At 35.9% G+C, this 14045-nt stretch overlaps 1 protein-coding gene across 7 annotated transcripts in view; it reads right to left on the bottom strand.

Moving 5' to 3' along the window:
- Positions 1-412: 412 nt before the first annotated feature.
- LOC110106142 overlaps positions 413-14045 on the bottom strand; it is a 28465-nt gene continuing 14832 nt past the window's right edge. For 2 of the 7 annotated variants that reach the window (XM_020835914.2, XM_020835909.2), the window contains one exon: positions 413-1322. In XM_020835914.2, coding sequence (XP_020691573.1) covers positions 1005-1322 — 318 coding nt within the window. In that variant the 3' untranslated portion in view covers positions 413-1004. The remainder of the gene's footprint in view (positions 1323-14045) is intronic. The other 5 variants (XM_020835913.2, XM_020835911.2, XM_020835910.2 and 2 more) reach the window with 5 other exon arrangements.

The raw sequence follows: 14045 nt of genomic DNA on the forward strand, positions 1-14045 counted from the left end.
AAGATGTTTGAATATATATATTAAACTCAAATCTACTTTTTAAAAAAAAATTCTATTTGGCTTAAAAATATCAAATAACTTTTTTACTATAAGAATCTGATCTCATTGAAAAAAAAAAATCAAATCCTAGTAGAATAATTACAAATATATTAATCAATACAAATGTTCCTCCCAGAATTTTATTAGAAAAACAAAATATATGATTAAACATTATAAAATATAATTAAACAGATTAGCATTCATTGCTGAGAAAAATTCTCTTCAATTCATTAAAAATCATTATAAATAGCTTAGTAGTACTAAAAACAATTAGACTCAACAATAGATCCAAAATCACAATCACAATATCAGTGATTTGGTGGACCGAAGGGGATTCAGATATCCAGTTAGCAGAAAATTTGAAAGCAAATGATTAAAAAACCCAGCATCTACTTGATTGAGGGCCTTCATTAGCAAGAGAAATGAAGAACATATTACATGCAAAAAACATTTGAGACGAAAAGTAAATAAGCTAAAAGAGCAAACTTTAAACAGTTTGATAGTTAGAAATGGAAGAACACCATAGAAAGTTTCACATAAGTATTCATGACGATTCCATCTTAAAGGCATTTTCATCTAAACAAACCAAACCATCTGAAACTTGGCGCACCTGCACGGGCAAGAAAATCTCCAGGTGATCTGACTTCCTTAGTACAGAAAATAATTCGATTTAGGATATCAAGAACAGGAGCTACATTCCATATATTTAAACACTGCCAGCATCCCTGACCTTCAATATTTCATATCAGTTTTAGATCTCTCATACAAGGAGCCATGGCGCTTCATTGATTAACGTTCGTTTAGGACAGCTTTTTTACTGATTCTTAAAACAACTTTCTAGTCCAAAAGTTCAAATTTTTGTACTTGAAAGCTGCTTTAAGAAGCAAAAAAACCATCCGAAACGAAGTCCGAGTAAATTAGATGACTAAAGGGCATAGATTGACTCACCTCCATATTTAGCAGGATCAATATCGCCAATGTGTCGCACCAAAATCATCACGTCGCTGATGCTGAAACTCACCATATGCTTCATGGGGTCTGGGAGCTTGATAATTCTCACCAGGGTAGCCATATCTGCTTCTTGAATCCATAGGTCCTCCATAAGGAAGATTCCTAGAGGATTGATCATAATCAGGATGAGCAGGTTGGCCATAAGCATTCTGGACGCTAAACTGTTGCGGCCTTTTCTGGCTGAATTGGAGAAAATCTTCCCAGTGTCTTGCCTGAATACCCCTAATGGTTGCCATCTTCTTCATATAGTTTTCATTTAGATCTCTTATACACTGCATATTCCAAATAATAATAAGTACTTCTAAAATATCCAGCGGTCATCCCCATATTGAAGTAAAGCATAGTCTAAATTGTTTACTTGAATTATCTTTCAAATGCATGGCTCATATCAATCAAGATTGCTACGAAATAAGAAAAGAAATCGAAATAGATAATTTCAGGATAAATACAAGGCTTAAAACTTTATTTTTACAAGTTAAATTCAAAACAAAAATAAAACCCGATTTTAATTAAATTTTTCATGTCTTTAAACTCCCATAAAAAGAAGGAAAAAGTTGGGATGTAACCAAAAAAAAAAAGTTGGGATGTACCAACTACCATAAGAATATAAGAAGCAAAACAACAAGAGATGAACAGAGATAAAACTTGTGTGGCACTACCTTCAAGGAGCATCAAAGAAGAGATCTTATATAACCAAGCTCTTTATATTTTATTAAATCTCTATGTGGATCTTATATTTCTACCAAATATTCTATAATTTTCCTATTTGTTTAGCTTGGTTTGAGAAATTTGAAGCTTCTCTACTAAGCGATATTTGATTTTCTTGAGCATGAGAAAGAATGTTCTCCTACCTTATTTGTTTGTAAATTTACGTGACTGCTTAATTTACGTGACTACTTGATAGTTTGATTGATTTGTTCTCCAAGGATTTTTTTTTTTTTTTTTTTTTAAAAATTAAATAAATCTTTTTTTTTTTTTTGACAAATTACATAAATCTTGGTATCTTTGTATGATGCTTGGTCTGTGTACTATTACTTTATGTTCATTATATTTGTTATTGGTAGATGGGTTTACATCAACAAGTAGGTTTTTCTCTAAAAACTGATATCCAATCCTTATGATGAATAAAACAACGACCAAGTATGAGACTAAAAAGTTTGATGGCTCAACAAATTTTAGGTTTTAGAGGATCAAGACACAAATTATGTTAATCATATAGGGACAAATGAAAGCATTTATGGAGCAATCACATATGTCAGACTATACGTTAAGATTAAAGAGAGATGAAAAAAATACTACCTTGACAATGCAATCTATAAGATGTAGAAGGATACAACTATGAAGGGATTGTAGCTCAAGATAAAAACCTATCAAACAAATTTGTTGGTAGCAAAGATTATGCTTGCTTTGCATGAAAAGAGTTACTCATTAAATCATATGTTAAAGTGTTTTATTTCATTATTACTGAAAATAAAGCATTGTTACTCTTATGTTCTTTATCTCCTTTTTATAAGCATTTTCCTGACACCATATTATTTAACAAAAATACAATTAGCTTAGAGGGATGTAAAGAATTCACTTCATAATGATTTGAATGCTAGGGAATGTTGGATTGTGGAGGATTTTTTAAGAAGGTTCTAACTCCAATCACGACAACTTAAGTCTCATTATATGTACAAGGAATTAGCATATTTTTATTGCAAAAAATGTCAATTAAGAGAGATTATCAAGCTTTAAATAGAAAGGAGATGCTACCAATGATAATAAGAACAAGTCAAAAAATTGTTGTTAGAACTAAAACATGGTTAAATGCATATTGAGGTGTTTTGATGATCATATGGTGATTAATGGATTCAGCGTGTAGCTTATTAGTAATACATTTGTGTTTGGAATTAAGGAATTTGAGCGAATAAATGGAAAATATGGTTGAAAAGCTCATATAAATGGCTGCAAATTCATAATCAGCTAACAAATGATTGAGATATCACTTGTTGTCATTCACTTTCTTTCAACCCAAACAAAATGTATATGTCCTAACAAGAAATTATTTTTTGCTAATGAGCTATATGTTAGAGACTATTTATATAGGAAATCCTGTGCGGTGAGGTGTGCAAGAGTATATTCTAATTTTAACGTGATTAAGTTGAAGATGCATGATTGTTAATAACTAGGATATCAACAAAACGCAAGCTTGCACCAAATCTAAAGAAAAGACCGATATCTTTAAGGGTCCTTCATCAATTAAGAAGCTGGTTGTCAGGGGACCTTGTGCTTCAGTTTCATCTTCTATGTTGAAGCACAGTGACTTGAGCAAACAAAAAGGTTAATTTCATAGTTGCAATTCCAGTTCAAAACAAAGGAGCCACAAGTCAAGCAGAAACCCATCATCGGGTGGCTCCAACTCATATTGCATAGGTCGTATATATGACAAGTCATACCATTGCAGCATCAATGATAAAAGGACAAACACTTCAATGGTAAAAAGATTTATGTATGGTAAAATCTCTTTTATCATTAAATCAACTTCGATGTCCAACAAATATAATTAAGAGGTCTCTTGCACGTGTTAAGTTCTCGTGTCATCTAGGATTTGTGAGAACAAGTAGTGCTCATTCTGTTAGGCGGTATCTTAGTGTTTTGCATAAATAAAAACCTAAGAAATAAGAGCCAATACATAATGCCATAATATTAAATCAAGAGGAAGAATGCTTAGATTTTGTTGCAATAGCATTATCAAGATAAGTAAAAAATTCATAATTGATAGTTTTATGATAAATACAAACTATCCATTGTTTTATACAAGAATAAGTATTAAAATTATGATTAGCTTTAAATAAAAATCTAAAACAAATTTTGTTTCAAATGTTCATCTACTTAAAACTCCATAAATAAAAGAATGGAAAGAAGAGTTGGGTGTGCTTAAGGGTTGGGTCAGTTTAAAAGATTTGGGTCTTCCCTTCGTAATAACATTGGATGTACTTAGTTGTCAATGAGAATAATTATTGGTGACATATTTGCTTATATGCCAATATGACTTCTTGATATTGAATCAATTGTCTCCCACATCCCACGGATGTAGATTATACAACAACAACAAGCTTTTATCCCACTACATGGAGTCAGCTACATGAATCCTTTTTCTCCATTGTGTCATGTTAAGAGTCAAATTCTAATTTAAGTCTCATGAAGAAATATCATTTCTAATATTTTATAACCAAGTCTTTTTAAATCTACCTGACTTTCTTAACATAAGCCAAATCTAATACATATTTCTCCTAACTGAGTAATCGGAAAGCCGTCATTTTATGTACCAAACCATCTAAGGCGACTCTCTCTAATCTTACTTCCATTGGAGCTACTCCAACCTTTTCACATATATGCTCGTTTCATATCCTGTCTCTGTGAGTAAAGCCACTCATCCACCTGAGTATCCTCATCTCTACAACACTTGACTTAATATTATAAGTCTCTTTAATGGACAGCATTATGCACCATAAAGCATTGCAGATCTCACCATCATCTTATATAATTTTTCTTTAAGTTTGAGGACTTTTCTATCACACAACAAGCCCGATGCATTTCTCCACTTTAACCAATGAAAATAAGGACAAGTCAAAAAATTGTTGTTAGAACTAAAACATGGTCAAATGTATATTGATGGTCAGCATATGGTGATTAGTGGATTCATCATGTAGCTGATTAGTAATATATTTGTGCTTGGAATTAAGGAATTTGAGTAAATAAATACTTGGTCAAACCACCTTGTGTTTGGGCACAAGTAACAACTCCTGCATACAGTCTTTAATGACTTGAATATAAACATTATTAACCCCTTTCTTTTCTAGAGCTCTACGTAACACTTTTTTTGGAACTTTATCATATGTTTTCTCTAAATCAATAAATATCATATGTAGATCCTCTTTATTCTCTCTATACTTCTCCATCAACCCTCTCAATAAATGTATAGCTTCCATAGTAGACCTACTCGACATGAATTCAAATTGATTTTGAGGAACATTCATATCACATCATAACCTATGCTCCATATCTTTCTCCCATTATTTTAAAGTATAACACATTAACTTAATTCTTCTATAATTCGCACAATCTTCTGCATCACATTTACTATTAAAGATAGAAATCAATACACTCATTCTGCACTCATGTGACATCTTTTTAGTCTTCAAATTAATATTAAAAATTTTGTCAAGCCAAGAAATTCCAGCTCCTAAACATTTTCACACCTCTATAGGAATGTCATTAGGTCCAACAGCTTTTTCCACACTTTATTTTCTTTAAAGCCTCTCTAACTTTGATTTTACTGATATGCTAATAAAAATAAAAAACTTTATTTTTATTTATGGTGCCAAGATCACTATCGTCAATAATATTCTCACAATCTTTATAGAAAAGTTTAGCAAAATATCTCATCCACCTTTGTTGAATATATTCCTCAAATAAAATATTTTTTTAATCTTCATCCTTAATGCATTTCACTTAAACTAAATCACTACTACTCCTATCCCTTTAATTGGCTAACTTATACATATATTTTTCACCCTACTCAGCATCTAATATATTTTATAAATCATTAAAAACTAAATTTTTTGCATCCCATATTATTTTCTTAGAATCTTTACAAATCTATGTATAACTTACTCAATTATTAGAGTTTTTACATCTAAATCAATTTTTATAATATAGCTTCTTATTTTTTATCTTTTCTTGCAGATTTTAATTCTACCACCAACTATTTTTACTATTATAAATTTTTCTTTTTGATGCTCCAAGCACATCTCTCACAATATTATTCATATCACTAGCTATTTTTTCCTACATAACATTAGCTTCCTCATGCACATACAAGATTTTAAGATCTAGAATCTTACTCTCAAAAATTTTTTTTGTTAACTTTTCTTTAAATGTTAGCACAACGCTTTACATTATTTATTATATTCTTCCCCGTCATCTTAAAATTCAGAACTAATAAACTATGTTGGTGCATAAACTTTCACTTTGAATAACTTTATAATCTTTGCAATCTAAACAATCTATTTTCCTTAAAAGAAAAAATAATATATATTAGTTTTACAATATTCATTCTTATAAATAATGAGATGCTTATCTCTTTTCTTAAATAACATATTAGAAATTTTAAAATCATAAGATTTTACCACCTTCATTAGTTGCTCCAAATCCATAGCTACCAAGAATACTTTTAAAATACACCTCTTTACCAATATGTCCATTTAAATCACCTCCAAAGAAAACTCTTTTTTCAATAGATATCTTTTGTATTATTTTTTCGAGTCATTCTAAAATTTTAATTTTGAACACATCCAAACATACTTGAGAAGCATAAGCACTTATAATATTAATAATCTTAACATCAACAACAATTTTTAAAACTATAATTATATATCCAATTCTATCAATTTTTACAACATTATCCTTCAAACTCTTATTTATAATCACACCTACACCATTTCTAATATGATTCCTACCAGAATACCATACTTTAAATCCCAACCTATCAATCTCTTTAGCCTTCTCTCCAACCACTTAGTTTTCTAAATGCATATAATACTTATCTTCTTATAAATCATAATATATATTAATTCAATTAAAAGTTCATATCCTAATTTAGTTTCACGGACTAGCTTCTTTACCCAAATCCGTCCATGATATGAAAACCCTTATCTATTTAACATTACACCCAGGCACCAGTGCAATGGCCCTTACACACTTCTCGTTGTATTAAGGTCATACAACGCGTCACTTTTAGGAACTGTCCTAGCATTAACATAATGTATTAAAGGATTCATGTCATAATTATTCAATAATTTTTACTAGTTGTCGACTGCCAAACGGAAACCTCTACTTTTCTCATCCAGGACTTGGACCTGATAATGGCATAAATTTTCATATCTTCTTGTAGAGCATGATTTGTTTATTCATACTTTGTATTCATCATACTCATTCATGGTAAGTACTTTCAAATAAAAAAATGATTTTTTCCTAACTAAAGGCGGTGAACCAATAACTACTCATTTTTAAATGTGGGTAAATCAATTGAACTTTGCATTCATTAAGAGAAATATAAAGATAGGTACCAATGATAGTTTAAAATTGCGCAATTAGATGCTCGCCTTTGCACAATTTCACCCCCAGTTGCCTTATTGCTTAAGCAATTATGGGACCAAGAGAGGCGTACGCCTCATAGAACCTGAGGCGCACCTTAGAGGCGCAATTGCGCAATAACAAGGAAACAAAGATATCTCACAATTTCTTATGTGCTATTACATTTAAAATATATGTAATTAACAGCACACTAATCATTCTTATTGAACAGGGAAGAGAAAAGTTGGTAAGATTGAAGATGATGAAGATTTGGCATTCATAGACACAATTGGAGATGAAGATGTCTCCACTGATTACCCATTTAGTGATGGGACATGATTGGATTTTAGATGTTCTTTCTTATTTGTACTTTGAGAGTTATGATAGACTTCAATTTGTAGTTTTGTACTTTGAATTATGTTATGAGAAGCATATATTGCATCTATTTTATTGTTTTCCACTAAGTTCACTTCTCATTTATATTTTTTTATTGTATCATAGACTCTTACTGTTATTTACCTGCTAGAATACTTAAATTCGCATTTAAGCAATTCTTCGTCTATGAGGCTTACGCCTCACACCGCCTCGAGGCTTACGCCTCGCCTCACGGACGAAAAATACCTTGAGACTTATTTACGCAATTTTAAACCTTGGTACCAATAACAAACTTGCACTGGTTAAGGGAACACAAATCTGGCATAACAAAAAAAAAATTAAGAGCATAGAAACCAACCAAGCCTAGTATAGGCAAAAGAAAAAAATTTCCATGTTCTCACTCCATCCTCATCTCTTGATTTCTATTCCCCATCCTCTTTCCCGCATTTAATGATCACTTTGACATCTGGACAATAATATGACCAACATTCAACAAAATAGCCCCAAAATTAGTAGCATTATCTCCTCAAAACTTTGGATCAAATGCTAGGCTCCGTGCCCATTTTCATCTCTAACTAGCAATCCATCATTTACATTTATGACAAGAACGACATTGCTGTATAAAAAGTATTAGAGTCTAGCATTCATAACTCAACTAAATAATGTGATGAATGGAAAGCAAGCAATCAAAATTTAGAATCCACAATTTAAAGGAATATAGCAAAAAATTTTGAAACTGCAAAAATCCTGATTCACTTAGGATTCATGGCACACTGAGAAATTCAATCGTAGCTAATTCAACTAAAATCAATCAAACTAAAATAAATAAATAAAAACAATACCAAATTATACAAATCAAACAGAACAAGATAAGAAATTACCAAAGAAAAAAAAAATCAGGCCTCAATCTAGTTGATATCCCCACAAATTAGTAGTTGCACTTGTACATCTCTCAAATAATTCAATTAGCACACAAGCTTAAGAAAATAGTGAAATTTTATTAAGCTAAAAATTGAAATTACAAGTCTTAATATTTCACCATTTATAATCACATAATTCCTTAGAACAAAATCAGGATCTAGATGGACTTTTTGAGCCATGCAAACTATCAAGCAATTACATACACAACTCGAGCAGAAATAAGCCAGCTAAATCTGCGTAGGTGAAAACATCCAAAAGCTGAAAGAGGAGAAAAGGCAAGCATCACATATGACAAATGCCATAAAGATCTTCATATATATAATCCCAGCTAATCAACTATATTTTCCCAATTAAAAGCCCGACAGCAAACCAAATGCAACCATTTCAGACCCAACTTACAGCCCAAAACAGTACCAAACAACAAAAGCTTCTTCAAAGAGAAGATTATATGTAGAGAACCAATGGGCCTAATAACAAACCAACAATAATCAAAAGCAAAATAATTCCTCCAAAGCCCACCTAATAGAATACAATACTAAGATAAACGCCAAATAACACTTCCAAATCTCACTTGTCATAACATGCTTAAGTGGTACTTTTTGTTTTTTATACTATTAGTGTAAGGAAAAAAGTTTGCATTAAGTTTTAGCATTCATTTGGGGTGGTTCCAAATGTTTATAATTGTTGCAGGCTAGAATTTACGCGGCAATAGAGTTATAGTCATTTAGTGTTGCACGGATATCCAGCTCACACATAGAGAACACAATATTTTTTACGTGAAAAACCCTGGAAAGGGGAAAATCACGAGGCTTAGCCCAGTTGAAAATGATTCCACTAGAATTAGAGTAGATTACAGCGGGCTAACTCGTCCTTCAGGGCGATCAAATTACAAATGTCAACTATAAAGTTGAAATTTAGTGACAAACATGGATGATAATCCGGCGTCACTACATACCTCAGGGCGTCAAGTGGTAGTCCGGCGAAACTCAACATCAGGTTGTGGTCCGGCAGAACTCAAGGCGTCAGGTAGTGGTCCGACAGAATTCAAGGCATCAGGTGGTGGTCCAAAGGAACTCAGGGTGTCAGGTGGTGGTCTGATAGAACTCAAGGCCTCAGGTGGTACTCCGAAAAACTCAAGGCCTCAAGTGGTGGTCCAGCGGAGCACAGGGCCTCAAGTGGTGGTTCGGCGGAGCTCAGGGCCTCAAATGGCAGTCAGGCGGAGCCCAGCGCCTCAAGTGGTGATCTGACGGAACTCAGTGCCTTAAGTGGTGGTCGAGGAGGCAAGGAAGCAAGAGCGATCTCCGATCTCTCTTTTCTCCTTAGGCTTAGAGATCCATTTTCAAGAGGAAAGGGAGTTATATATTTCTTGGAGTGGCATAGCCTATAAATAGGTGGAAGATCAAGGACAAATGGGGAGTGGTTTGCATGGACGGTCAATGTTGAATCCCTTGATTGTAGACCGTTTGATGGACATTTGAATGTCTTAGTGATGTCAAAATTCAGTGATCTTGGGCTCGTTGGATTCGTCTCGTCGAGCTGCTCGATTCAACTATAAGCACATCATGTTTGGAAACTGTTTGGTAATCCGAATTGTGGTTCGAACCTTTCAACAACGCTTCTGACCCTTGATTTGGACCCATTCGGGCTCAGATTGGGTCGAACTTGGTGTCGTTGGGTTCGTATTTTCAAAACGTTCAGTTCGACTGTAAGTTTTCTAAAATCAGAATTAGGATGGTCCCAATTTTAATTTCGAAAGTTTCCTACTCGATTTTGCATTGAGATTTGTGCCCGATCAGGATATTTTTTAAAGGATGTATCAGATTCCCCCCTATTTTCGAACGTCGAAAATCCAGGAGTTCAAAAATAAGTGTGATTTGAAATTCAAAAACACTCCGATCTTGGACGTAGAGGTCCCGAATTGCTCTAAAAGCATCAAAATTGCATTTGAAACATCGAAAACAATTCTGGGGACCTTAAAAACATCTAATTTAGCTTTTTTGGTCCCAAATTTGGGCATGATGATGAAGCGCTGACGTGGTACTGGATCGTGGCTGATGTGGCGTTGACGTGGTCATAACACACATGATCGTGGATTACGTGGCATGGACATGGTCATGACATGCAGGATAGCGGCTGATGTGGCACCCATGAGCCTAAAAGTTATAATTTAAAAAAAAAATAAAGACAATTACATCACTTCTTCCTTGACGGGTGAGTGGAGAAGTTTTAGAATTTCTTGCCCAAGGTCCAGGGTTCAAATTACGCTGAAGTTGAGGGTTTTTTTAAGTCGGGTTAGATACGACACATAGGATTGTGGCGCTGACATGGCACTGATATCTAAGATCGAAGCTGACATGGCACTGGCTCGCAGGATCAGGTTTGACATGGCACTAATATGAAGGTTTGGCACTGATGTGGCAGTGACAAGCAAGACGGATTGCTAATGTGACAGCGACATGTAAGATAGATTACTGACGTGGAGTGACACACAGGACGAATGCTGGCGTGACAATAACATGCAGGATGTATTGATGATGTGGCACTGACACGCAAGATAGATTGATGATGTGGCAGTGACACACGATGGAATGTGTTGTGGTAGTGACATGCAAGACGGATTGATGACGTGGCAGTGACACGCATGACAGATTGATGACGTGAAACTCATAACTTGTTGGGTTGTGGCTGACATGGCCACAACGCGTAAGATCATGGCTGACTTGGTCACGACACCCAGGATGGTGGCTGACGTGACACCCATGACCTGTTGGGTCGTGGCTGACATGGCCACGACACATAGGATCGGGGCTGATGTGGCACCCACTATCTGTGGGGTCATGGCCACGACATGAAGGATCGTGACTGACGTAGCCACGACATGCAATATCGCAACTGATGTGGTGCATAAGTGGCGTTGGCGTGGTTGATGACATGGCACACGATTTTTTTTAATTGTAATATATATATATATATATATAATTTATTTATTTATTTAAAATTACCAAAATGCCCCTACTACAACTATAAATAGCCCCCTTGTGCCTTCAAATTCACACCTCCCTCTTCTCTCTTCTTACATTTCAGGCCTTCCCCTGGCCCTGTACAGGCAACATCCCCTGTCCAAGCCAAGGCCCCTCTATGCAAGGAGGTTTCTCCCCCCTCCCTCCTACCCCCTTCAGTTCTTTTTGCTATACGAGAGGCGTTCCCCTGCCTTTGGATAGGTGGCATCCCTTGTCCAACTGCAGGGCCCCTCCCTATACAGGGGTAATGTCGGGTGACCACCTTCCTTCGTGAGATCCTTAGGTCAAGGGAGACCCTATCATCCCGCATGTTGGTGAGCAGAGGCAAAACAAATGAGCGAGGGCAGATGATGCAGCATCCACCATCACGGGTGATTCTTTGATTGTTCTTTACAAGAAGTTTCACTTCCCGAATGATGTGGTGACGGCGGTCCCTAAGAGGTTTGATCGAGTTGGTTGGCCTTCCTCCTCCCGGGTACCTGCTCGTCTGTGAGACCAGTTTGCGAGCATGATTGTGCTTTTCACCTCCTGTTGAGCTGATCGAGATTTCGATGCGATGTGGGGTGAGTCTATCCCAATTTTCATATAGAGCCATATCGATGATCACGGGGCTGATTGTACTTTTTAGAGATAGATGAGTCATTCTAACACCCGAACATCTTTCACGGATGGGCCGGCATACTATTGATAAGCAGAGACGCCTAACATTCATCCAAACGATTGGACATGCGTACCCGGGATCCTTCGAAGAGCTGGTACAGCGCATTTTTCTTTGTGAAAAATGACTGGAGCCTGATAGAGAAGTGGGAGAAGATGAGGGATCTGCCAGCCCCTCTGCACGTCGGAGAAGAAGATATAATGAGGATCCTCAAGGTTCCCGACATCGAACATCTTCTATATGAAATTCGTTACTTGAATAAATATATAGAAAAATAGTTTTTGTTCAAGGTCGAATTGTCATTTCAAGCTTGGAGATCTCATGCAAGGATGCTGAAGCCGTCTTCCAAGGTTCCCGAGCCCCCTGCCCTAGCTTCAAAGATAGTTCCTAAACGACAGGCGAGAGGTGGAGACCCCCAAGTTTTGTTAAAGAAGCTGGAGAGGGTTGCGACGAGTATAAACAAGACTCCACTTGATTCTTCCCAGTCAAGTTTCTTATCCCTTGGGTGTCTTGAGCCACTAGTGTATCGGACGCCGCAAAGCTGATGACTTGGTAGATAGTACCTTCCTAATGTTTTTTTCTATTTTTTCCTTCTGGGATGGCTTCTAACGCACCTTTCTTCTTTATTTCAGCTGTCACGACGCATGGAGCTCGAGGTCGAGCTTACTAAGGCCTTAAACGAATGGAACAACGAATTTGTGAAGGTCAAATATCTTCAATGAGAGTACAAGCGGAAGTACGATCATAAGACCAAAGAGGCAAAGGTATTGGAGAAGTTGTGCGAGTGCTTGACCCAGTTGGCCAACATAGTGCACTCCATGTCTCTTTAAAATCAACAGATAGATCGACTTCAGATTGACCTGGTGGAGGCACAAGCAATAATCACACAGCTTCTAAAGGATCAAAAAGCTTCAGTAGAAAAGATAGCGGCGCTCAAGACGAAGAATAATAAATCTAAGACTCTTATTGTTGAGGAGGCTGCTTTGTCTGGCTTGGAATCTTCGAGAGTTATTGAAAATTTTAAGAAATATATAGCCTTCAAGACTGTCATCCAAGATCACATTCAGGTGGCACATGATCACATTTATGATGTAGAGGTGAAGGCTTTGGAGCAGCAATGCATCGACTAGATATTCATCCGGGGCTTCTTGAAGGGAGTTCGTCTGGTACAGCGGAAGGTCGAAGTTGAAGTTAAAGGGTTGACCCCCAGCCAGGCTTCAGATAACTCTTCTTCAAATTCGGATGGTGATGAGATAAAAAGCGAGCTGCATTAGGCTTTTACCCTTGAGGATGATACTGAGATTATAAACATTGAGTAGTGTTCTTTTTATTTTATACTAGTTGTATCACTTTTTCTTTCTTAGTAATTGTTAGTATAAAATAAAAATAACACAATTCAATGTCTACAATATCAGTATCATCCTCAAGGGCAAAAGCCTTCTGCAGCTCACTTTCTATCTCATCATCATCTGAATCTAAAAGAGAGACATATGAAGCCTGGCTGGGGGTCAACCCTTCAACTTCAACTCCGATCTTTCGCTGTACCAAACGAACTCCCTTCAAAAAGCTCTGAATAAATCCCTCGTCGATGCACTGCTGCTCCAAAGTCTTCACCTCTACATCATAAATGTGATCACATGCCTCCTGAACGCGATCCTGTATGACAGACTTGAAGGCTATAGATTTCTTGAAATCTTCAATAACTCTCGAAACTTCCAAGCCAAACAAAGCAACCTCCTCAGTAATAAAAGTTTGGGATTTATTATTCTCAGCCTCGAGCGCCGCTATCTTCTCTACGGAAGCCTTTTGATCTTTCAGAAGCTGAGTGATTATTGCTTGTGCCTACATCAGGTCAATCTAAAGTCGATCTTTCTGTTGATTTTGAAGAGATATAGTGCACT

The sequence above is a fragment of the Dendrobium catenatum genome, unplaced genomic scaffold (genome assembly GCF_001605985.2).
Source record: "Dendrobium catenatum unplaced genomic scaffold, ASM160598v2 fragScaff_scaffold_621, whole genome shotgun sequence".
NCBI lineage: Eukaryota > Viridiplantae > Streptophyta > Magnoliopsida > Asparagales > Orchidaceae > Dendrobium > Dendrobium catenatum.